Source organism: Cyprinodon tularosa, unplaced genomic scaffold (assembly GCF_016077235.1).
Source record: "Cyprinodon tularosa strain WSP-4 unplaced genomic scaffold, ASM1607723v1 ctg254, whole genome shotgun sequence".
Taxonomy (NCBI): domain Eukaryota; kingdom Metazoa; phylum Chordata; class Actinopteri; order Cyprinodontiformes; family Cyprinodontidae; genus Cyprinodon; species Cyprinodon tularosa.
The window spans coordinates 228,766-253,889 of NW_024038944.1; the positions used below are offsets into that span (position 1 = coordinate 228,766).

Below are 25,124 nucleotides of genomic sequence, written 5' to 3' on the forward strand. Positions count from 1 at the left end.
GTAAGGGTAGGGCTGCTCTTAGGGTGGAGGCGCTATAAGGGTGGGGGCATTGTAAGGGTAGGGGCGCTCTAAGGGTGGAGGCGCTATAAGGGTGGGGGCATTGTAAGAGTAGGGGCGCTCTAAGGGTAGGGGCGCTCTAAGGGTGGAGGCGCTATAAGGGTGGGGGCATTGTAAGGGTAGGGGTGCTCTAAGGGTAGGGGCGCTCTAAGGGTAGGGGCGCTCTAAGGGTAGGGGCGCTCTAAGGGTAGGGGTGCTCTAAGGGTAGGGGCGCTCTAAGGGTGGAGGCGCTATAAGGGTGGGGGCATTGTAAGGGTAGGGGCGCTCTAAGGGTGGAGGCGCTATAAGGGTGGGGGCATTGTAAGAGTAGGGGTGCTCTAAGGGTGGAGGCGCTATAAGGGTGGGGGCATTGTAAGGGTAGGGGCGCTCTAAGGGTGGAGGCGCTATAAGGGTGGAGGCACTATAAGGGTAGGGGCGCTCTAAGGGTAGGGGCGCTCTAAGGGTGGAGGCGCTATAAGGGTGGGGGCATTGTAAGGGTAGGGGTGCTCTAAGGGTGGAGGCGCTATAAGGGTGGGGGCATTGTAAGGGTAGGGGCGCTCTAAGGGTGGAGGCGCTATAAGGGTGGAGGCACTATAAGGGTAGGGGCGCTCTAAGGGTAGGGGCGCTCTAAGGGTGGAGGCGCTATAAGGGTGGAGGCATTGTAAGGGTAGGGGCGCTCTAAGGGTGGAGGCGCTATAAGGGTGGGGGCTTTGTAAGGTTGAGGCATTCTAAGGGTGGAGGCGCTATAAGGGTGGGGGCATTGTAAGGATGGGGGCACTCTAAGGGTGGAGGCACTATAAGGGTGGGGGCATTGTAAGGGTAGGGGCGCTCTAAGGGTGGAGGCGCTATAAGGGTGGGGGCATTGTAAGGGTAGGGGCACTCTAAGGGTGGAGGCGCTATAAGGGTGGAGGCATTGTAAGGATGGGGGTGCTCTAAAGGTGGGGGCGCTATAAGGGTGGGGGCGCTATAAGGGTGGGGGCATTGTAAGGTTGAGGCGCTATAAGGGTGGGGGCGCTATAAGGGTGGGGGCTTTGTAAGGTTGAGGCGCTCTAAGGGTGAGGGCGCTCTAAGGGTGGGGGTATTGTAAGGGTGGGGCGTTCTAAGGGTGGAGGCGCTATAAGGGTGGAGGCGCTATAAGGGTGGAGGCATTGTAAGGATGGGGGTGCTCTAAAGGTGGGGGCGCTATAAGGGTGGGGGCATTGTAAGGGTAGGGGCGCTCTAAGGGTGGGGGCATTGTAAGGGTAGGGGTGCTCTAAGGGTGGAGGCGCTATAAGGGTGGGGGCATTGTAAGGGTAGGGGCGCTCTAAGGGTGGAGGCGCTATAAGGGTGGGGGCATTGTAAGGGTAGGGGCGCTCTAAGGGTAGGGGCGCTCTAAGGGTGGAGGCGCTATAAGGGTGGGGGCATTGTAAGGGTGGGGCGTTCTAAGGGTGGAGGCGCTATAAGGGTGGAGGCGCTATAAGGGTGGAGGCATTGTAAGGATGGGGGTGCTCTAAAGGTGGGGGCGCTATAAGGGTGGGGGCATTGTAAGGGTAGGGGCGCTCTAAGGGTGGAGGCGCTATAAGGGTGGGGGCATTGTAAGGGTAGGGGTGCTCTAAGGGTGGAGGCGCTATAAGGGTGGGGGCATTGTAAGGGTAGGGGCGCTCTAAGGGTGGAGGCGCTATAAGGGTGGGGGCATTGTAAGGGTAGGGGCGCTCTAAGGGTGGAGGCGCTATAAGGGTGGAGGCACTATAAGGGTAGGGGCGCTCTAAGGGTAGGGGCGCTCTAAGGGTGGAGGCGCTATAAGGGTGGGGGCATTGTAAGGGTAGGGGTGCTCTAAGGGTGGAGGCGCTATAAGGGTGGGGGCATTGTAAGGGTAGGGGCGCTCTAAGGGTGGAGGCGCTATAAGGGTGGAGGCACTATAAGGGTAGGGGCGCTCTAAGGGTGGAGGCGCTATAAGGGTGGGGGCATTGTAAGGGTAGGGGCGCTCTAAGGGTGGAGGCGCTATAAGGGTGGGGGCATTGTAAGGGTAGGGGCGCTCTAAGGGTGGAGGCGCTATAAGGGTGGAGGCATTGTAAGGGTAGGGGCGCTCTAAGGGTGGAGGCGCTATAAGGGTGGGGGCATTGTAAGGATGGGGGCACTCTAAGGGTGGAGGCACTATAAGGGTGGAGGCACTATAAGGGTAGGGGCGCTCTAAGGGTGGAGGCGCTATAAGGGTGGAGGCACTATAAGGGTAGGGGCGCTCTAAGGGTGGAGGCGCTATAAGGGTGGGGGCATTGTAAGGGTAGGGGCGCTCTAAGGGTGGAGGCGCTATAAGGGTGGAGGCATTGTAAGGGTAGGGGCGCTCTAAGGGTGGAGGCGCTATAAGGGTGGGGGCATTGTAAGGGTAGGGGCGCTCTAAGGGTGGAGGCGCTATAAGGGTGGGGGCATTGTAAGGGTAGGGGCGCTCTAAGGGTGGAGGCGCTATAAGGGTGGAGGCACTATAAGGGTAGGGGCGCTCTAAGGGTGGAGGCGCTATAAGGGTGGGGGCATTGTAAGGGTAGGGGCGCTCTAAGGGTGGAGGCGCTATAAGGGTGGAGGCATTGTAAGGGTAGGGGCGCTCTAAGGGTGGAGGCGCTATAAGGGTGGGGGCATTGTAAGGATGGGGGCACTCTAAGGGTGGAGGCACTATAAGGGTGGGGGCATTGTAAGGGTAGGGGCGCTCTAAGGGTGGAGGCGCTATAAGGGTGGGGGCATTGTAAGGGTAGGGGCGCTCTAAGGGTGGAGGCACTATAAGGGTGGGGGCATTGTAAGGGTAGGGGCGCTCTAAGGGTGGAGGCACTATAAGGGTGGGGGCACTATAAGGGTAGGGGCGCTCTAAGGGTGGAGGCACTATAAGGGTGGGGGCATTGTAAGGGTAGGGGCACTCTAAGGGTGGAGGCGCTATAAGGGTGGGGGCATTGTAAGGGTAGGGGCGCTCTAAGGGTGGAGGCACTATAAGGGTGGGGGCATTGCAAGGGTAGGGGCACTCTAAGGGTGGAGGCGCTATAAGGGTGGGGGCATTGTAAGGGTAGGGGCACTCTAAGGGTGGAGGCACTCTAAGGGTGGAGGCACTCTAAGGGTGGGGGCGCTATAAGGGAGGGGGCTGATGGACCTACAGTTACTCCACCCGAAGGCTTTTATTAGGTTTTTGTATTTTCCAAAAATGAGCTCAAACATCTATTTATCGAATTCTTTCCAATTGTTGAAAAAAAAAAGAATAACAGGCAATTCTGATGCCAGAATTGATATATCATGCATCCCTAGAAGTACAATTTCAATTCCATCCAGAAAAATATGGATATGCTTCATTTTAAATATAGCATAGCATATTTTTTTTCTTGTAAACTTTCTGATAAACTTGGAGATATATTTTATTCCATGTTGCATATCCCAGTAAATCTGTTTCTTTTTTTTCTCAACCATCTTGCATTACATTACCAACTTAAATAAATTTGTATTTGTTGCCATTTTTAGCTGAAAAAGCTCTGTATGTCTAATGAACAGATTTTTTGGTGGCATCTCTATTTTTTAACTGACTTTTACTTAAACATCCATCAAAGTAGCTCCCATTTAATGCTGCTGTCCTTCAACCACGTAGCTACTTTGTACACAGTAAAATGCGACCGCCAATCAGATGCCTCAAAGCGACCGATCTGGTGATGTCACCGAGAGGCGGGACATGGGAGCAGCAGGAGAGAGGAAAAAACACTGACTCTGAACAGAGTTAGCTGCACCCAACCTCTGTTAGCGTTGGCTAAAGGAGATGAGCAGAAAGAGGAAAAAAACAGAGATTATTGTTGGGGACAAAGTTGGTGGATATATTTTCACACCAGTCCTTCATAAAGTCACGGCTGGGTTGAGTTCATGGGTCAGCACGTTACCCCCTGAACCACTGCCGTACTCCTCAGATGCTACTGAATGCTCCTCCTAGATGTTGATAGGACTGTTGACAGCAGGATGAAGATGAGTTGCAGGTTTTAATGATGTAAAGGAACGTCTAAGTGGAGAAGATCCACGGTCCAAGAGGGAAGAACCACCAACGGTGGAGGACGTCTAGCTCAAATAGCTCACCATAAGCCACGTGGTGAGACGCTGGTGCTACGAATGAACAGACCAATGGAAATACCAGAAGACCTGTCCACACAAAGCACCATGAGGCACAGTGAGCCCAGCAGAGGTAGAAATGGCGTCCGTACCTGTAGAAAAGATTTGTGAGTGACGCCTTGATGCCTACATGAAGGCTTACAGCAATAACTCTGGTAATAAAGTCTAAGGCACTGCCTGACAAATCTCAGTAATCTCTACATGTTGAAATGATTGCTCAGTCCAGGAGGAAAAAAATCTGCCATGACATGAGTAATATCCTCATAATGCTGTAATGCAATGCAATGATAATGACCATAATATTCTTCTCTCTTTATCGCATCTGGTCGGGAAAATTGGAAGTCCATAAAATAAATAATATTTACAGCGCAACTGCCTCACTTGTAATCGGCTTATATGCAATTTACATAAACCTCAGAGTCCCTTGCAGCCACCCTGATTATGATATTTAAGAGGAGCAGCAAATAAACACAGACTTCGTGGCCAATTTCTGCATCATGAGGGAACGACCTGCAATAATCATCATCAGAAATGCAGCTAAACCCAAAACACCATCAGCAGATTTCAAGTTATGCATATTGGCTTTGGTTAAAAAGTTCCATTTTAGCCAAATGATTCAACTCCTGTAGGGATTAAAGAAAACTTTTTATTTCTACCTTTTACAGCTTTGTGTAAAATAATTTTATCAAATGATGTTTATTTAGATAATGAAAAATATTGAGCTATGGTTTATGTGGCGAATATGTTAGAGATAAACTATGATGAAGATATGAACGTTTGATATTTTAGTCGATTCTATAACAAAGTAAAACTCACACATAAAATAAATGCAAAGTAAGATATTCTAACCTGTTCTTGTGATTTTTACGATGATGGCTGAAAGAGAATGAAAACTTCAAATTTAGTTTTTCAGAAACTTTGAATATTGAGAAATAGTTGAAAAGTGATGAGGTCAAACCCCAGTAAGGCTGCTGCCATAGGGCCGGTGTTCTGTCAGATGAGCATACCCCGTCAGACCAGCATACCCATAGTTAATACCTGTTTATCCCTTTAGCTTATTCCTTTAGTTTTGTAAGAAAAATAGACCTTAAACTACCTCAACGGGCGTGTATCCCTTTAGTCATGTACAAAAAACTATTTAAGTAATTACTTTTTAGTGTTTTTTGAAGCGTATGGCGAACTAACTTTAAATTGTTTTTTTTTTGCACATGACTAAAAGCTATTTTCTGTACAAAAATAAAGGGATAAATACAAATCTGACGTCTTGCTTATTGACTATGTTTATGGTTTTTGTTCTCTTTCAGTTTTATCTTTGAGTTGTAATTGGTTTTATTGCCATTTTTGGTTGTATTTGAGTTCTTAGTTACTTGTTGTTTCTCTGTTCCTCTGCTGCCCTCTTGTGTTGGTCTCTTTCTCCTACTCTGTCTCCCAGCTCTCCTCTGTTCACACCTGCTCCCAATCTGCTGATAAGCCTGGTCTTTGTTTCTCTTTCCCATATATGCACCGTCTGCTCAGTCTCTGTTTGCTGGTTTGTCGTCATTTCTTTCCCCCTTGTGAGTATTCCTGGTTTTCAGTAGTTTGAGATTCTGTGGATTTATGTTTTTGGATTTTTGCTTCTCTTAACCTTTTTGTTATTAAATCTGAAAGAAACCACCTTCAGCTAGGCCTGATCCCAAAGATTTTTGCGTGACTAGGAACCAAAAACGGCAAAAACTTGTACAGTGTAAGCCCGGCTTAAGGGAAAGTTTACAGAGGTGTCCTGGGCCTCGAACAGGCGTTTCCATCTGGGTCAGAAGGTGAAACATTTCAAACTGACTGCGTGTTTAAGAAATGTTTCTCCAGAGCCTCCAATACACTGAGCCAAGTTTCTTCTCCATTTTAATAATAGAAATCATCCCGGTCCAAATGGGCTCGGAGGCTTCACAAATTATTTTAGGGCTCTGATGCCACGCCAGTAGGGGGTAGTGTTAACCCTTTGGGTTAGGTCGGGGAAGACATTGGCTCTGTTCGAATTAAAGGGCTGCATCCTCCGAGGAGGCGGTCTACCTAGACTGGATCCTTCCAAGTCATTGAAAATAAAGAGACTGGAAGAGTTTTGGCTGTGAATCCAAACAGGTCTACCCTTCGGCGGGTTCGGCGTGACACAAAGCAGGAAAAGAATGAATACCGAAGTTTTCAAAACTGTTTTATTTATTTATTTTTTTATGTAAAGTGAACAAAGACTACACTCCAGGAGCAGGAACAAATCAAATCAAATGTAATGATAGAAACCTTAGTCAGTTAAATAACCTGCTGCTGTCATTCTGCACATCTCTGATGTTGCTGCTATTTTCAAATATCCATTACTGTAAAAATGTCCATAGCTGCATATTGGTTATTAATTCTCCAGTTTTATATTGTTAAAACACTTTACAGTATTTTAATGTTTATATTTTAACTCTTCCCTATTATGTTATTCTTAGACATTTTTCCTAAGATCCACATTTGTGTGACCATTTTCAATAATCTTTCTGCTGCAGTAAATTTGCCCATTGTGGGACAATAAAGGGATTTTCTATTCTATTCTATAAAAGGAGCAGAAATATATAAGTAAATCTAAACAATGTATGTATAAAAATATATCTGCAAAATCTCTAATATTCAACAAACAAAAAAAATACTTAGTTAAGCATATTGTGCAAAACAGCAATAAATCCTATCAGATTTATAGTCCCCACCCTGCAGATCTATTAGAATCTGTCCTGAAATTCCAGCCAAACCCATTTACTGTTAGGAATCTAGTTTGTGTGGGTTGTTTTGTGTTTGTCTCTCCTTCCACCACCAGATGGTGCCCTGTCCTTGTTGGCCCTCCTGCCTGCACACCTGCGGCTCATTGGTTCATCACTGGGGAGCATTTGAGCCGTTGACTGCCAGAGTGTTTGCCAGTTTTGGGTACTCTAGCCAAGCCGAGATTAGCTGAGTCTAACCTGAGCTTGGTTTCTCTGAGATTAACTTTGTTTTTTTGTCTTTGCCTTTTGGCAGGAAGCCTTCCCACAAACTGGAAGTTTGGCCTTCTCCCCCTGGAAGGATCTTTCGAGTTCACACTCAGCAGGGGAAAACATCCACACAACCCGGTCTCCCATGTGCTCTGTCCTGATTAAATAAATAAAAAAATAAAAGTTCTGTCGGAATTCCAAGTGGCAGTCCGCTCTAATTACTCCTCAGGGTCCAACCCAAACCCACCTGCCTGCCCTCCAACGAGTTGCCCTTCCTCTGGTTAACCCACACTTTCTGGATTCAAGGATAAGACTGAGACCCCCTCCAACGTGACTCCCACTTCCTCAGTTTTCAAGAACTCAATTCAGTTTTCCTACGGCCATTGAACTAACCGCTGTGGACTTCCCTTCCACTTCTAGCTCCGGTTCATCAGCTCTCTGAGTCCCAGATTCGACTTCCTGTGATTCTCCTCAATAAACCTGTTAAACTTTCCCTTGGTTCTCTGAGTGGTTTTCTGCATGTGGGTCAGATCACTTAAAAGCATCATGACATTTACACAGTAACAGATAAAAACCTTTAGATAAATCAAACATTACCGCCACATATCTGACTCTATAACCATTAAAACATCTATTTTCATTCATTTCAGACGGAACTATTCAGACTGGATTATATTAAACTGAACTTCCAATTTTCACCACTGTTTGGCGCCAAGTAACCTTTTGTCTGATCACGGCTTGCTTGGTCTCGCAATGAATCCTGGGAAAACCAAGGCTAGAGAGGATGCATCGAACCCGTCTTTCAAATCGGGCTAAAAGAAGGACGCATTTTAAGGCCGCATAACGAGGAGTCTTGGAATCCGACCAGACCTCGGTGCCGCTCACGTCATCGTCCTTTGAATCTCACCTTCAGAGGACGCAGCCCATGAATTCGAACAGAGCCATTGGTTTAGGACATTCCAGTATTGGGATGATTCAAAGCGCTGAACATAAAGAGAATATGAGAAAAAGCTCTCAGAGGACACTTCATGGCATATTAGAGGCAGGTTACGACTAAAACATTATTACAAAAACTACTGTTAAATGCTACACTAAACACCTTAAGGTTTCAGCATGTTTGCAGTCTTCTGGGAGATAAGTGGGGCATAAAACTAAAAGCTTCATATCTGCTCGTGGTTCTTAATATGCAAAGTAGAGCAGGTTCTCTAAAAATATTTTTATTGTTTAATAGCAAGAGCAAAGGAGGTGAGACAGATGTGAGAAGAATCATTATGCTTTAAAGTGGATAAATGATCAGAATCCATTTAAAAGGCCTGTGGAAAAAATGAAAAGCACAGCTTTTTCTGTGGAGACTGCTTTTAAAATTTTGATTGTGTTAATAAGTTTACAAAAGCTTCAAACAAAGCAGGAACGCCAATTTCTGAAAAGTTGGTATTAGCATGGAAAGTGCTGATGGAAGTGAGGGATGGTGGCGTTAGACCTCACATCCCCGCTGACCTCACACTTCCTGGTCAGCAGCCCTTCAAACTCTATTAGGCTCAACGACCTGGAGGCGGCGCGGTTTCTTCTCCATTCAGATCCTGCTGGACCTTCTTCTCCTACCAGCCAAGCAACTGGCAAATTTGTTCTTAAGAAAGTTAGTCGTGCACAAGTGGGTTTGTGACGTGACAGGATCGCAAATGTCAGAGTTTTTAAAACAAATTTTGGACTTTAATATACGCTGCCTTCGAATTTATGGGCTGCTTTCTCCAAGGAAGCGGTCTACCTGGAGTGGATCCTTCACAGTCCGTGAAAATAAGGAGACAGGAATGAATTCAAACAGGTCCAGCCTTCCACAGCCTTTACCGCCGTACGCTTTGTCACTTAGCAACCGTGAAGACACACAAAGCAGGAAACGAACGAATACAGAACCTTTCAAAACTGTTTATTTTTAGTGTTTTTTCTTTTTCTCATTGTAAAGTGAACAAAGGCCGTTTCTCAATACGTGTACTTGTGTGTTCTCATGTGCTCGTGAAATTGAATCAGCCTCAGCCGTAGCACTGTTCCAGTTCACAAGAACAAGAGGGCAGAGAACGGACAAAGTTGAATTAATCTAACTGTGTTCATTATTATTCTCCCACTACATGAAAAAAGTGAGAATTTATCAATATCTAGAGACTATTAATAACAGGAGGTGAAATGCAGCTCCAGACGAGCTGAGCGTGTGGTGATGTCATCAGTACTAGGGATGGGAATCGAAAACTGGTTCCTATTCAGAACCGGTTCCGTATTTTCTGATTCCATGGCATCGTTTGGCAGCTCGCTGAACGATTCTTTTTTCGATTCCCGCAGCACCAGAGCCTAGAGCGCCGGCTCTGGGGAGCACGACTTACGTCACGTTTTTTACCTAAGTTACGCAAGTTACGTAAGTTGGAAGAACTATTAGAGGAGGAAGACAACGAGCTGCGGTCACTTTGTGAATCAAAGCCCCGTCTTTCCTTAGCCCAGAGGGTAGATCAGGAAATCCAGCTCTGTAAAAGCTTGCCCTCCATCCCCTGCAGGGATAGCCCCACGCTGTGGTGGTGGAACAAGCAAGATACGCTGCCCTTGCTATCTGGACTGGCTGAAAACTACCTCTGTGTGCAGGCTTCCTCCACCCCATCTGAGAGGGTGTTCTCCACGGCTGGAGACACCATAAGCGCTGAAAGATCCTGTATCCTTCCAGAAAAAGCAGATATGCTCATCTTTCTGCAAAAGAACTGTTAAGTTCCCTAACTACTGTTTTATAATTAGTATTTTTTGTTATTTAAAATAGGTTATTATCCCATCATTTGTTATTAGACATTGTTGGTTATTAAGTTTGTTCTTGTATTCATTTTTCATTTAAACACAGATGTTACTCCAGTTTCACATTTCCTGTGGACATCTTGATCTTGTTGATTTTGTAAGATTGTGCAATAGTTAAGTAAACAAAGTTGATTCTGATAATCAAACTGTTTGTTCTTCTTTTTCCCCCAAATTGGAATCGAAAAAAGAATCGATAAAGAATCGAATCGTTTCATAGAATCGAAAAGGGAATCGGAATCGTGAAAATCTTTTCAATTCCCAACCCTAATCAGTACGCTTCTGTTTCAGTTGACCCAGATTAATGCTGCGTGCTCCTGTTCTCCCCGAGTCCAGACTTTCCTGGGTTCTTCTCAAGAGCAGACTTGATTAGAACATGAGTCTGTACTCGCGTTCTAGTGATTTGAAAAACGACCAAAGACTACACTCATGGGAATCCAGAGTGGAATAAAGGTGCCAACCACTGAGAGCATAAATGGATAAAAGAAAAAGTTGTGGTTAGAAAAATATAAGTAAATCTAAACAATGTGCAAATTGTTTAGATTTACTTGAACACAATCTGCAAAAACTCTTATATTCAACGACAAAAATTGTGCAAAAAAGCAATAAAAAAATAAAAATGCTATCAGATTTATAGTCCCCACCCTGCAGATCTATTAGAATCTGTCCTTAAATTCCAGCCAAACCCATTTACACAGTAACAGATAAAAACCTTTAGATAAATCAAACATTACCGCCACATATCTGACTCTATAACCATTAAAACAATTATTTTCATTCATTTCAGACGGAACTATTCACTGACTTGGATTATATTAAACTGCACTTCTAATATTCACCACTGTTTGGCGCCATTTCCCTTTTTCCTCTGAGCATGGAGTCGCAATAAATCCTGGGATATCCAGGGCTACGGAGGAAACATCGGACCCGTCCTTCAAATTGGGCAAAAAAAAGGACGCATTTTACGGCCGCATAACAAGGAGTCTTGGAATCCGTCTAGACCTCGGCGCCGTGCTATGACGTAATTGGCCTTGGAACCTGGCCTTCAGAGGACGCAGCCCATGAATTGAAAGCATCCATAGTGTTTGTGGACGCATCCTATTTGCTGTGCTTTAGCTCAAACCCTGGTCAAACAGATCAATCAGCACAGATATGGGGGGGCTTGCATGTGCCTGGTGGAGTGTCCTGTGATGGTCTTGTTGAGGGGTGTTTACAACAGCCGGCGGTAAATGCATATGCTGATGAAGATTCCCAGTCATCCAGGTCATAGCCATATCGTAAAAGTAAAAAAAAAAAAAAATTCCACTGGACTTGGTTCACAAGATTTGAAGACGTTTCGCTACCTCTCCAGGAAGCTTTCTTTGCTTCAACATTTGAATTGAGAAAAGGAGAAGAGCTAGACTCCAGCTTCCTCCCACAGTCCAGAAATATGACTGTTAGGTTAATTGGCTTCTCTAAATCCTCCTTAGGTGTGAGTGTGAATGGTTGTTGTCCTGTTTGTCTCTGTGTTGCCCTGAGATGGACTGGAGACCTGTCCACGGTGGACCCCGCCTCTCTCCCGTAGACAGCTGGAGGTAGGCACCAGCACCCTCGCAACACCGGCAGGGATAAAGCATGATGGATGGATGGAAGGATGGATGGATGGAAGGAAGTCCAACCTAGCCCACTATCCCACCCCTCCTTGTTGCAGGATCCCTAGCTGCTTCTTATTGCTTCTATCTGAGGAATGTTTTGAACTTTTCAAAGCATTTGATCCTGTTGAAGAAATAAAGATCAAGACTAACAGTCAATAAAAAGCTGCTTCCACTAGAACATGACATCCGTTTGTTTTTTAGCTGAGATGGACAGAAAAAGCTCTCAGATAAAAAATAAAGGTTTACCTTTTCAACTCAACATTGTAAGACTTTAGAAGTTAGTGAACAACAACAGAAGAACCTGTGCAGATTGGTTTTCATTAGCCAGTGTTTTCTGTAAGCCTCATCACTGACAGGAGAGACACTTCAGTCCTAAACCTGACCAAGAAAAGAGACAGAAGACGGCGTATGATGCAGAACAGCAGGCATCTCAGTCTGAGAAGAAATTGACATTTCTTAAGTCCTGCAGTACGGCTGAAGCTGTTCCATTCGGCCGCCTAACAGATCACTTTGGAAGTTTGTCTCTCTGACTTTTCGTGTCAGTCTTTGCCTTTGTTGATTTTTTTTATTCAGCTGCTCTGCCTCTGCAAAGACAGCGGATGTCTGGATTGGTGGAGAGCTAAATTGCTCAGTGTGAGCTCCGTCACGGCTCAGCTCTCCTTGAGATAATGAAATGACAATTAATAGGAAAGCTGTTGCCGTTCGCTCATTTGTTAGCGTGGAAGCGGAGCAGCAGCTTGGGAGGAAAGACAGAGAGCACTGCAGTCAGGTCTGAAGCTGGAAGGGGCTCAATAGTTGTTTTAATAGCACATATAGCCGGTTATTGGATGTCAATAATTTATGCAAATTAGGAGTTGACTGAATAAACAGATCAGTTAAAAAGCATTTAGGGTAATGGTTCACAGCCAGTCTATGTGTCTGTAGGGACAACAAACAAGGAATGTCTTTAGATCCCAGCAGACAGACAGACAGATAGCATGATATGAAGCCTCCATGTTTCAGGCTGTGGGAGCCGACTGGAGTAACTGGGGAAAACACAGGTGTGCCTGAGGAGACTCTACCATATTTTAACAAAGTTTAACCCTGATCCTGATTGAAACCTCAGCACTGGGCTAAATCTCAGATTTAGTCTTAGTCTTCAGGACGAAAACTATTATTAGTTTTAGTCAGTGTTGTATAGTAACCAAGTAAAAATACTTCACTACTGTGGTTAAGTATATTAAAGGAATAGTACACCCAAAACATGATTAGCCTTCATTTTCTACTCACCCCCATGCTGAACAACACTCTGGAGTACTTTTTTGATATCTCAAATGCATCTGGAGATCTGGGAGGCTTCTTGCTGTCTGCTGACATTCAAATAATGGAGGTCTATGGCGCCCGAGGCAGAAAGGTCCATAAAAGTCCACAAAAAACGTGTCAATATTCCTCCATACTGCTCGTCCAATGTATTCCAAGTGTCCTGAGTGGGTAGCATCCAGAATTTACTCGAAACGAAGTCATTTAGAATGTTTTTAGAGCATAAACAGTAGTGTATAGGATTTCCTGAAAGAGCGCGCCTGCGAGTTCACGACGCTACGGAAACCGGCAGACCAAACCAGATGAAAGTGCGCATTCAGCGTCTGCTCTGCCGATAATGCAAGCGTAGAAGGAGAAATGTGCTGTTTACCTGTGCAAAGAAAGAAACAACGAAAGAAAAATGTCTGAGGACTTCAGTGTTGAGGAAGAGCATGAGGTCTTTGCCGAGCTGAATGCGCTGGTTTGGTCTGCCGGCTTCCGTAGCGTCGTGAACTCGCAGGCGCACGCTTTCAGGAAATCATATACACTACTGTTTATGCTCTAAAAACATTCTAAATGACTTCGTTTCGAGTAAATTCTGGACGCTACCCACTCAGGACACTTGGAATACATTGGACGAGCAGTATGGAGGAATATTGACACGTTTTTTGTGGACTTTTATGGACCTTTCTGCCTCGGGCGCCATAGACCTCCATTATTTGAATGTCAGCAGACAGCAAGAAGCCTCCCAGATCTCCAGATGCATTTGAGATATCAAAAAAGTACTCCAGAGTGTTGTTCAGCATGGGGGTGAGTAGAAAATGAAGGCTAATCATGTTTTGGGTGTACTATTCCTTTAAGTATATATTTTTTTGAGAACTTTCACTTTTACTTCACTATATTTACAAACTTAATTGCATACTTTTACTCCAATACATTTTCAATGTTTGGTTAAGTTACTAAGTAAAAAAAAAAAAAAAAAAAAAAAAAAAAAGAGCGAGAGAAACGCCAGTGTTTTGACCCCGCCTACTGACTACAAAGTCTGGTCTTGCCTGCTTGTTCATCAACACCAATAGGATACGCCTGTCTGGCAAAGCCAGTCTAAATTTATCCTGCACTTGGTTGTTTATTTTATTTTAAGTGAATTTAACCTTCAAAGTTTACCAAAATGTAAAATAATGTCCTTTAAACTGCACTACTTTTTACTTATACTTTTCACTACATTACTTGAGTACATCTATTTTTATAGTAATTCTTAAACTTAAGTACAAGCCATTTCAGATACTTTAAGACTTTTACTCAAGTAACATTTCAGTCACTGACTTGGACTTTTACCAAAGTCATATTTTGGAGAGGTACAAATACTTTTACTGGACTCAGAGATTTCAGTACTTTATACAACACTGGTTTTAGTCACATTTTAGTCATTACCAGAGATGGCAAAAGTACTCACCTTCCGTACTTGAGTAAAAGTACAGATACTTGTGTTAAAAAATACTCTGGTAAAAGTGGAAGTACTGATTAAACTTCTTTACTCAAGTAAAAGTAACAAAGTACAGGCTTGTAAATTTACTTAAAGTATAAAAGTAAAAGTAGAAACCACTTTTTTCATGCCGTTGCCTACATTTTAAATGGATGTCTGCCAATAGGACTAGATCTCCGTTGTGTTCATTTTCAATCATCTCGTCGTCCATGCTACTATGCTAACGCCACCGCCACCAAGCTGCAATGATTTGCCGCCAATGAATACCGCCGAGTCTGTCGATTCATCTTGTAGTGGTGCGTCAAATGCAACGTAGATTCCCATCCAATTAGATTGAATTTGGTATTGATGACGTGAAAAATAATAACGGTAACTCCATTGAAATGATTCAAAACTAAAGTAGCCTAACGAGCCAATTTTTTAAAATGTAAGGAGTACAAAGTACAGATAGTTGTGTAAAAATGTAAGGAGTATAAGTAAAAAGTCGCCATAAAAATAAGTAGTAAAGTAAAGTAAAAATATCAGAAAAATCTACTTGAGTACAGTAACAAAGTATTTGTACTTCGTTACTTCCCATCTCTGGTCATTACGATATGTGATAGTTTTAGTCAGTTTTATGTTGCAAAAAAAAGTGAATCTTTACAATTTGGAATAACAACCAGATTTAGATGGATACTATCTAGATACTTTTTAGATAGATACCATCTACTCTTTAGACCAGGGGTGGGCAATTCCATATCCTGCACTTTTATATCCCTCCTTGGTCCAACACGCCTGAATCAAATGGCTGAGTTATCTCCTCAGCATGCAGTTAGTTCCTGCAGAGTCCTCTCAATCATCTAATAACTTCATACAGGTGTGTCGAATGAAAGGCACATCTAAAAGTTTCAGGATACCGGCCCTCAGGAACTGGAATTGCCCACCCATGCTTTAGACAGATACTATCTAGATACTGGACACTACAATAGCTGGGTATAGAACGCTGGCAAACGACGGGCTTAGAATAATGAGCGACACTGAGCTCATGTTGACGTTCAGGTGATAACTAAACTTTTCATTGGATAACGTCGGGTTTTACGGCACTTATTACAGCAAACAGCCTGACAGAGCAGCACGTCTACTGCTAGTACTTGTCCAGCGTTTCTGGGTTTCTTTTTATGGTTAGTCCACTGTCACAGTACAGAGCAATGAAATTCACTCTCGCCATTTAACCCACCCGGGGAGCAGTGTGGGGTTTAAGGGTCTTGTTCAGGGACCCAGAGTGGCAGTCTGTAGTAGTGGGACTTGAACTCAGGATTCCAAGGGCAATGCCTTTACCACGTAGCCTCGTGAGACCATCCTGATCTCGCGGGCTTTCAAGGTTTCACTCGCTAATCAGTCTGGAGACTCTCAGTTGAAGAAAATGTGGAGCCGTTCACCAAATGAACGTCCAATCAGCGTTGGCTTTGAGGCGGGTTGAGGTGTGATGCAACGAGAAGCGCGACAGTTCAGTCTAAAGAACATGGCGGATTCAGCCGATGAAACTAGCGTTAGCGTGGCTATCGACCAAGTTTTATGGGAATTACAGAGTATTTCTTCACTGAAAGAAGAGCAAAACACTGCTCTGGAGGCTTTTCTCAGAGGAAAAGATGTTTTTGCTCTTCTCCCGACTGGTTTCGGCAAGAGTTTGATCTATCAATTGGCTCCTCTTCGTCGTCGCTCTGTTTGTACGTCATATGCTTCGTTGATCTGATTGGTTTGTTTGGCCCGTCTATCACCAACATAGGCCAATCAGCTAACCAGTATTTTCGCCCCTTATGCGGAGCAAATCCATCTGGCGGAGTCAGGTTACTAACCACTAGGACACCACTCCCCAAAGCAGGCTTAAGCCTGAAGGGTCTTGCCTAAGGACCCACACTGGCTGCTCATTCCCCCCCGCTGCGATCTGAACCCAGACTTCCTGTTACTTACAACTTCAGTTAGCCAGCCACCATTCAGACTCATCTGCTGGGATTTCTGATGCCAGTTTAGCAGAGCGCTTGGCAGAGTTTGATCGACTAACAAAGAAAGACTGGGACAGAAAAAAACTCATGTTTTAGTGCAAACTGTTCCCAGCGGGACTTAACAAACAATTCCGTATGTCAGCCACGCCCACTTCACCTTTAAAGCCTCACATGGAGTTAAAGCATCTAAGCTATCTGTGGAAATATCGGCTACTGAATGAGGAACAGAAGAAATCATTTGGATTCAGATCTTTTCAGCAGAACCTGAATGTTCCTGAATGTTCCTGAATGTTCCTGAAGTTCTGAGTCATTTGGCTAAATAAAGGCTTCACTGCACATCCATTAAACCTGGACTGCATCCAGAATTTTCCATTTCTTTCTATATATTATGATCACACATTTAAAGGAGGAAATATGAGGTTGGATTGAGGTGGATTGTTGCTTCATTTACCAAATGAACTTGAACTAGTTCATTTTTATCTCCGAGAACTGAATTTTGATCTTGTTCTTTGAAATTATGAACTGGAAGAACATTGAAGAGATCGATGCATTGAGACCTTAGTTCCTCACATGAAGGTTCTGCAGCTGTTCAGGTTTGGATCTCTAAGTTCGGAACCAAAGGGACTTAAGGAGTTAATTGTTACGCTGTTAGGAAAAGACTGTTATTAGGTAGGAATTCATTGATCATTTAAAATCATAATTTTTCAGCTAGCCATTAGCAGTTCTGCATCTGAATATACACCCTAAAGGAACGACGGCCTGATCTTAAAATAAATCTAGATAACTGGTTGGTTTTTCTTTGGTCTCAGTTTAAAGTTGGACACGTCTCCTCGGTTTTCTAAGACACAACGATGGGATGACAAAAGTATTTCGCTGATGCTCCTTTTTTTCATGATGATGACGAAAAGCTAAACATGGATCTTTGATGAATAAAATATGTCAAGTCATAGATTTGAGTTTTAGTCAACGAGATGAGACTAAATAAAAATTATCGGATGGTCCGTCAGACGTTTGAAATGCATCATTGTGCTGTAATCCTCTAAGCAGTATCAGCCGCGCTGCTGCGTCCGGTTTGATCGGGCCATCCCCCCGCCGTGTAGCGCTGCTCATTCTGCAGGTGCACAGATGGATCATGGCAGCAGCAGCAGGGGAGAAAATAACCCAGAATGATCCAGTACTGCGCGCTGAACTCTGACTAACTCTGCTCTTCCAGCTGTGCTTGTGCAGAAATGCTCAGGGTCTGCGCTTTACGCTCCACTCTGATGGTTCGCTCTCAGCGGTACGGCTCTTCCTGCTCTCGCTATTTGATAAACTAGATGTGGCTGATCATCCTCTGCCAAGCGTAATAAATCCCTTTGTCTGACTATCAAGATTTTATTCCTTCCAGCTCACAAGAGGTGATGCTAAACATTCTTTAATTTCTACCAAAATGAATCCCTAAATAAAGCAAACATTTAATTGCATTCTGTTTCTTTTTAAATAAAGATCCAGATGAAAAGGTTCATAGATCTTTGAATATTTTTCTCTCATTGTTCTCATTTCTATTTAAATATGATGGAAAAGTTTCCTTGTATCGTCATTGAAACATTTTCTCTGTTTCCTTTAAAAATGTCAACATTTTTGTAGCATATTCATTCAGTTTAGGTCTGGGTTGCCATGGCATTACGAGGTAATTATGGAGGATCTCTCTGTATTTTTTTATATCAAACCCTGTGAATTTAAATCTACTTTGAACCCTGAGCAGCAGTTACTAATGGGTCATTCTTTAGAAATAAAGCAGAAATTGCCAAAGTAGAAAGAAGAATGTTTTTGTTCTCAGCTTTTTTGGAGTAATGCAGATGTTATTGATCTGTGTTTAATTCATACTTCATAGCAGATCAGGAAGTGTTTGCTTTGGGATGGAAACCTTGGATGTCTAAAATCATTCCTTTATTGGGGATTTTGTCAGCTTGTCTGTCTGCTATATTATCCAATATGATGTGTTGAACTAGATTTGCTGTTTTCACAGCTTTTGTGAGACACTTTTTTATAAAGTAGGGCATTAATTCATAATAAAATTTATTTGAATTCTATAAAATAAAGATTTCAGCCAAACAGCAATGATGATCTTCCCAGCAGCTTTCTATACCCAGCTATTGTAGCATCTAGGATAGAGCTGCAGGCTGGGAAGGAATTTGGTTGTTATTCTAAATCGTAAAGGTTCACTTTTTTTGCAACATAAAACTGATTAAAAACTTTTTAAGATTTAGTCGACTAAAACCGACTAAAACTATCAGATATTATAATGACTAAAATGCTACTAAAACTAATAATAGTTTTCGTCCTGAAGACTAAGACTAAATCTAAAATGGCTGTCAGAAAAAACACTGTTAGGAGGTCTGATGCAGCGGCGAGCGAGTCAGAAATGATCCTTTTAACTTGATCTTTGAGAACAGCTAAGCTTATTAATACAGGACTGTTCAAAGAAACTATCTGTTAAAACGGTAACATGAAGTAAAAACTGAATAATAACAGCGGCAGTGAGTGGTGTTATTAATTTCATACAACCTTATTATTTAATAGGAGGTTCTCTCTGAGCTCCAGAAGCTCACATAGGAAGGAGTTTAGCTCCGTAAATACGACCTTATAATGAAAAGCTGATGCTGAGGTGAAGGTTTGCTAAACCTGCAGGATGGAGACGTTTGAACACAACAAAGGATTTCATTTAAGGACAAACAGGATAAAACAGGATAATACACTCATTACTTCATATATTTACAATTAAAATACAACAACCAAAGGTTTTAAAACTGGATTTTATAGAAATGTTCCAACAATGGAATTAGCTAGAAAATCAAAAATGGGCTTAGTCTGTTTTAAAGGTTTTAAAATCAAAGGAGGATGAGGTTGTAGTTATAACACTGCAAAAATGATCTAGAAATAAGTACAAATTTCTTAAATTAAGTTTATTTTGCCTTAATTTGAGTATATAAATAACATGATTTGCCAATAGAATTAGTATTTTACTCTTAGAATAAGATAATTAGATTTTATGCACATGAAATAACTCTATGCAATTGTTTTTTTTCTCAATTTGAATGTACATTTTATTGTTCCAAGGTGTCTCCCTTTCCTCCTCAATTGTAGAAAAAGGTAACTTATTTCAAGAAAAAAGGACTCACTTACATTTCAATTTTTTTGCAGTGTAGCATTAGCTGTCAGAAGAAAATCTGAATGTTTCATTTTAATCAGAATGAACAGGTAGATGTGATTCAGTTCTGCAGATGCATGCTTCATTTAAAGAGGTGTGAACTATTTTAACCCCCTGACTCTGCAGTCAATACACCATTTACCATAGCTAGAGGCTTACCTAGCATGAGCGCACAGAGCGCAGGCCGCCTGCCGTCGTCCATGAAAGAGCGGCAGAAAAGAAAACATTTTTCCTCACACAGAACGAGACGCAGACCCTGAGGCGTCTTTTTAAAACGTCTCTCCAGAATGAGCTGGAAAGTGGAAATTTTAACCACCCTGAACCACAAAACAAAAAGCATTTCACTTCTAACAGCATCCAGTGCCTAATAACACACTTATTGTCATTCGGAGCACGTCTGGACCGACACTCCAAATACAGGTGCTGGTCATAAAATTAGAATATCATGAAAAAGTAGATTGATTTCAGTAATTCCATTTAAAAAGTGAAACTTGTATATTATATTCATACATTACATACAAACTCATATATTTCAGATGTTTATTTTGTTTAATTTTGATGATTACAAATGACAACAAATGAAAATCTCAAATTCATCATATCAGAAAATTAGAATATTACTGAAGACCAATAAAAACAAAGGATTTATAGAAATGTTGGCCAACTGAAAAGTATGAACATGAAAAGTATGAGCATGTACAGCACTCAGTATTTAGTTGGGCCTCCTTTGGCCTGTATTACTGCAGCAATGCGGCGTGGCATGGAGTCGATCAGTCTGTGGCACTGCTCAGGTGTTATGATAGCCCAGGTTGCTCTAATAGTGGCTTTTAGCTCTTCTGAATTGTTGGGTCTGGTGTATTGCATCTTCTTCTTCACAATACCCCATAGATTTTCTATGGGGTTAAGGTCAGGAGAGTTTGCTGGCCAATTAAGAACAGGGATACCATGGTCCTTCAACCAGGTACTGGTAGCTTTGGCACTGTGTGCAGGTGCCAAGTCCTGTTGGAAAATGAAATCTGCATCTCCAAAAAGTTGGTCAGCTGCAGGAAGCATGAAGTGCTCTAAAACTTCCTGGTATGTGGCTGCGTTGACCCTGGACCTCAGAAAACACAATGGACCAACACCAGCAGATGACATGGCACCCCAAACCATCACTGACTGTGGAAACTTTACACTGGACTTCAAGCAACGTGGATGAAGTGCCTCTCTTCTTTTCCTCCAGACTCTGGGACCTTGATTTCCAAAGGAAATGCAAAATTTACTTTCATCAGAGAACATGACTTTGGACCACTCACCAGCAGTCCAGTCCTGTTTCTCTTTAGCCCAGGCAAGACGCTTCTGACGCTGTCTGTGGTTCAAGAGTGGCTTGACACAAGGAATGCGACAGCAGAAACCCATGTCTTTCATACGTCTGTGTGTGGTGGTTCTTGAAGCACTCACTCCAGCTGCAGTCCACTCTTTGTGAATCTCCCCCACATTTTTGAATGGGTTTTGTTTCACAATCCTCTCCAGGGTGCGGTTATCTCTCTTGCTTGTACACTTTTTTCGACCACATCTTTTCCTTCCCTTCGCCTCTCTATTAATGTGCTTGGACACTGAGCTCTGTGAACAGCCAGCCTCTTTAGCGATGACCTTTTGTGTCTTGCCCTCCTTGTGCAAGGTGTCGATGGTCGTCTTTTGGACAACTGTCAAGTCAGCAGTCTTCCCCATGATTGTGTAGCCTATAGAACTAGACTGAAAGACCATTTAAAGGCTTTTGCAGGTGGTTTGAGTTAATTAGCTGATTAGAGTGTGGCACCAGGGGCCATCAATTTTGAACCTTTTCACAATATTCTAATTTTCTGATATGATGAATTTGAGATTTTCATTTGTTGTCATTTGTAATCATCAAAATTAAACAAAATAAACATCTGAAATATATGAGTTTGTATGTAATGTATGAATATAATATACAAGTTTCACTTTTTAAATGGAATTACTGAAATCAATCTATTTTTCATGATATTCTAATTTTATGACCAGCACCTGTATATCATCATTGCTCCAGTTAAAGGCCCTCATGTAAAACCAATGATTTATGTTGTTCTGTTTTCTTCTAAGACTCCTGCATTGAATTAACTCCCCTGAATGTGAAGTTAGCAGAAGATGACAGGAGATGACATCATCTGTGGTGGGGTGGGGGGGCGCTGATAAAGCTGTGTAATCAGGTGAGCCCAGTCTGTGCTCACATGGCTGACCAGGCCGCGCTTTCACAGACGCCCAGTGTTGTGCAGATGATGCAAAGTGGGGAAGAGAGAGAAGGAGCACAGCTGCTTGGTTACCTGATACTGATTGGCCTTGGCGAGCTCCTGGTTGGCCGACTCCACGTTGGAGGATGTGGTCTGGATGTAGTCCTCAATGCTGTCTGAAGAGAAAAAGACCATTTCAGTCTCTTTCCATACATCAGTCTGCGTCATGCTGGCAGGCAGAAACACACAGCTGGATTTTAGGCCTTATTAAGAGGTGGTTTAGTGTCTCACTGGGTTTAAAGATGATTTTATTTTAATGAAATCCAGTTTAAAATGACAGAATTTGCAAACGCTGAAGGTCACTCCTCCTCCTACCACAGGTCTGACTGGGACGAGGGAAACCAGTGAAGGCAGAAGGATCAGAAACATCAGGTTTATTGCAACATTATCCCAACCTGACATTTTACAGAGTCAGACAGGCCTACATATCAGAGGGATGCAGGATCTGCTGTAAAGCTTCTGTGACATTTCTCCCAAACCAGGCTGTTCTCCTCATCATGCATCAAAGGTCCTCCTCACTCCTCCATCTGCAGGTAGAACCATGCAGGCCCAGAAAGCCTGTTTTCAGAACCACTAATTATCATCGAAGCAACAAACTAGACTTTATATCTGCAGAGATCAAGAACTGCTTTTATAAATAAATATTCTGCCAAAATCTACTAACAATCACAATAATGATGAGACATAGCTGAGAATGAGAGGTTTATAAATACAGGTGGGCCGGCAGCCAGTGGAAGACCTCGTTTCATGTCACCATCTTTGGTCACGGTAAAGGAAAGTTGACTAACTGGTTAAAGATCTATCTATCTATCTATCTATCTATCTATCTATCTATCTATCTATCTAGCTAGCTAGCTAGCTAGCTAGCTCTATATAGCTAGAGTTATGATCTTGGCCTAATTACTCGTTTCATTCACCTGTCTAACTCTGCCCAGTTTTTCATTACCATTCATCTGCTCCTGCCTCTATTTAACCTGCCAGCTACCATTCATCAGGGCATTATCTTTGAACTCAAGCCAGCGTCACTGGGCCAGATTATTCTCGAGCCAGTTGTGAGAGTTATTCAATGTTACCTGAGTGTTTCTGATGACCGGATCCTGACCTGTTCTGCCACTCAACCACTGTGCCTGCCTGTTCCCATCCAATCGTTTTGCCTGACCTGTCTATGAAATCCTGCTGAATTCTGCCTGTTTGCTGAACTTTGAGCCGCTTCCTGTCACTGATCTGATCTCCCTCTTGAACTTCTTCGTACTTCCGGCGTTGTGGTTCTTAATCCTCAGCAAGTCCTCGATCCCGGCTTTGGCTTCAACCTCCGGGTTACCCTGCCTTCATTTGTCTGCTCGGATCTGATCTCCTTCTTGTGTCAGGTTAATGTTTCTGTTATGCTTTTTTTCTTTTGAGCATCCAGTTTTGCTTTGCTCCTTGTTTTCTAGTTTTAGTGGTTTTAATTTTTATTTTGCTGTGTTCTTTGGTTTATTCCCAGTTACTTTCCTAGTCTTGGTTCTGTTATGTTTTCTTTTGAGTGTTTAGTTTTCTTTTCTGCATGTTTTATTGTCCTAGTGGTTTATTTATTATTTTGTTTCTATTTCCAGTCTTCCAGGTTTTTTATTTGTTGCTCTCTGCTGCCCTCTTATGGTCTTCTTTTTCCCTAGCTCTTTCCCTCTCTTGTTCTGTGCACACCTGCTCCCAGTTTCCTCATTAGCCCTCTCTTTGTCTCAGCCCTCTCTCTTCCATTCCTCTTTGCTGGGTCCTTGTCAAACCTCGTCAGTCTTCCTCCACTTCGTCTCTCTGAGCCCTCCTTGTGATTTTGATTCCCTGATGTCTCCTTGGTTTTTTGGTACGTTTTGACTTTGTTTTTTTCTTATTTTTTTATCTGTGGACTTCATGTCTGTTTGGACTTTGTTTTCCTTTAGATTTTTTGTATTCCTGGTTTCTCTGTTCATTTGGACTTTGGTTTTCATTTTGCATTTTTTGATAACCTGCCTCTGTTTTCAGTTTTTTATTATTCATCATTAAATCACTTTAAAGATTCACCTCTACCTTCCTGCCTCTACCTTTGGGTCGTCAACCCCCAAACAAATCCTGACAGCTTGTCCTCCATCTTCTGGGACTACGGCGTCTGGGACTCTATGAGCGGCGCCCCCTGCGTCTTGTTGTCAGCTAACGGCTGGTTACATGCAGAGAGGGAATTTCCCCATTGTGGATCACATTTACATATTTAACGAATGCATGGACTAGTTTCTCAGCATCACCCCTGGACAGGAGATTTCTCATTTTTGCAATACAGGTGCTGGTCATAAAATTAGAATATCATGAAAAAGTAGATTGATTTCAGTAATTCCATTTAAAAAGTGAAACTTGTATATTATATTCATACATTACATACAAACTCATATATTTCAGATGTTTATTTTGTTTAATTTTGATGATTACAAATGACAACAAATGAAAATCTCAAATTCATCATATCAGAAAATTAGAATATTGTGAAAAGGTTCAAAATTGATGGCCCCTGGTGCCACACTCTAATCAGCTAATTAACTCAAACCACCTGCAAAAGCCTTTAAATGGTCTTTCAGTCTAGTTCTATAGGCTACACAATCATGGGGAAGACTGCTGACTTGACAGTTGTCCAAAAGACGACCATCGACACCTTGCACAAGGAGGGCAAGACACAAAAGGTCATCGCTAAAGAGGCTGGCTGTTCACAGAGCTCAGTGTCCAAGCACATTAATAGAGAGGCGAAGGGAAGGAAAAGATGTGGTCGAAAAAAGTGTACAAGCAAGAGAGATAACCGCACCCTGGAGAGGATTGTGAAACAAAACCCCTTCAAAAATGTGGGGGAGATTCACAAAGAGTGGACTGCAGCTGGAGTGAGTGCTTCAAGAACCACCACACACAGACGTATGAAAGACATGGGTTTCTGCTGTCGCATTCCTTGTGTCAAGCCACTCTTGAACCACAGACAGCGTCAGAAGCGTCTTGCCTGGGCTAAAGAGAAACAGGACTGGACTGCTGGTGAGTGGTCCAAAGTCATGTTCTCTGATGAAAGTAAATTTTGCATTTCCTTTGGAAATCAAGGTCCCAGAGTCTGGAGGAAAAGAAGAGAGGCACTTCATCCACGTTGCTTGAAGTCCAGTGTAAAGTTTCCACAGTCAGTGATGGTTTGGGGTGCCATGTCATCTGCTGGTGTTGGTCCATTGTGTTTTCTGAGGTCCAGGGTCAACGCAGCCACATACCAGGAAGTTTTAGAGCACTTCATGCTTCCTGCAGCTGACCAACTTTTTGGAGATGCAGATTTCATTTTCCAACAGGACTTGGCACCTGCACACAG

General features: G+C 43.0%; 1 protein-coding gene across 3 annotated transcripts in view; it reads right to left on the reverse strand.

Annotated features, from left to right (window-relative positions):
- The window catches only part of tsnare1 (T-SNARE Domain Containing 1), a 238,464-nt gene that overhangs the window by 50,533 nt on the left and 162,807 nt on the right, over nt 1-25,124 (reverse strand). For all 3 annotated transcript variants that reach the window (XM_038288409.1, XM_038288408.1, XM_038288406.1), the window contains exon 10: nt 21,824-21,906. In XM_038288409.1, coding sequence (XP_038144337.1) covers nt 21,824-21,906 — 83 coding nt within the window. The remainder of the gene's footprint in view (nt 1-21,823; nt 21,907-25,124) is intronic.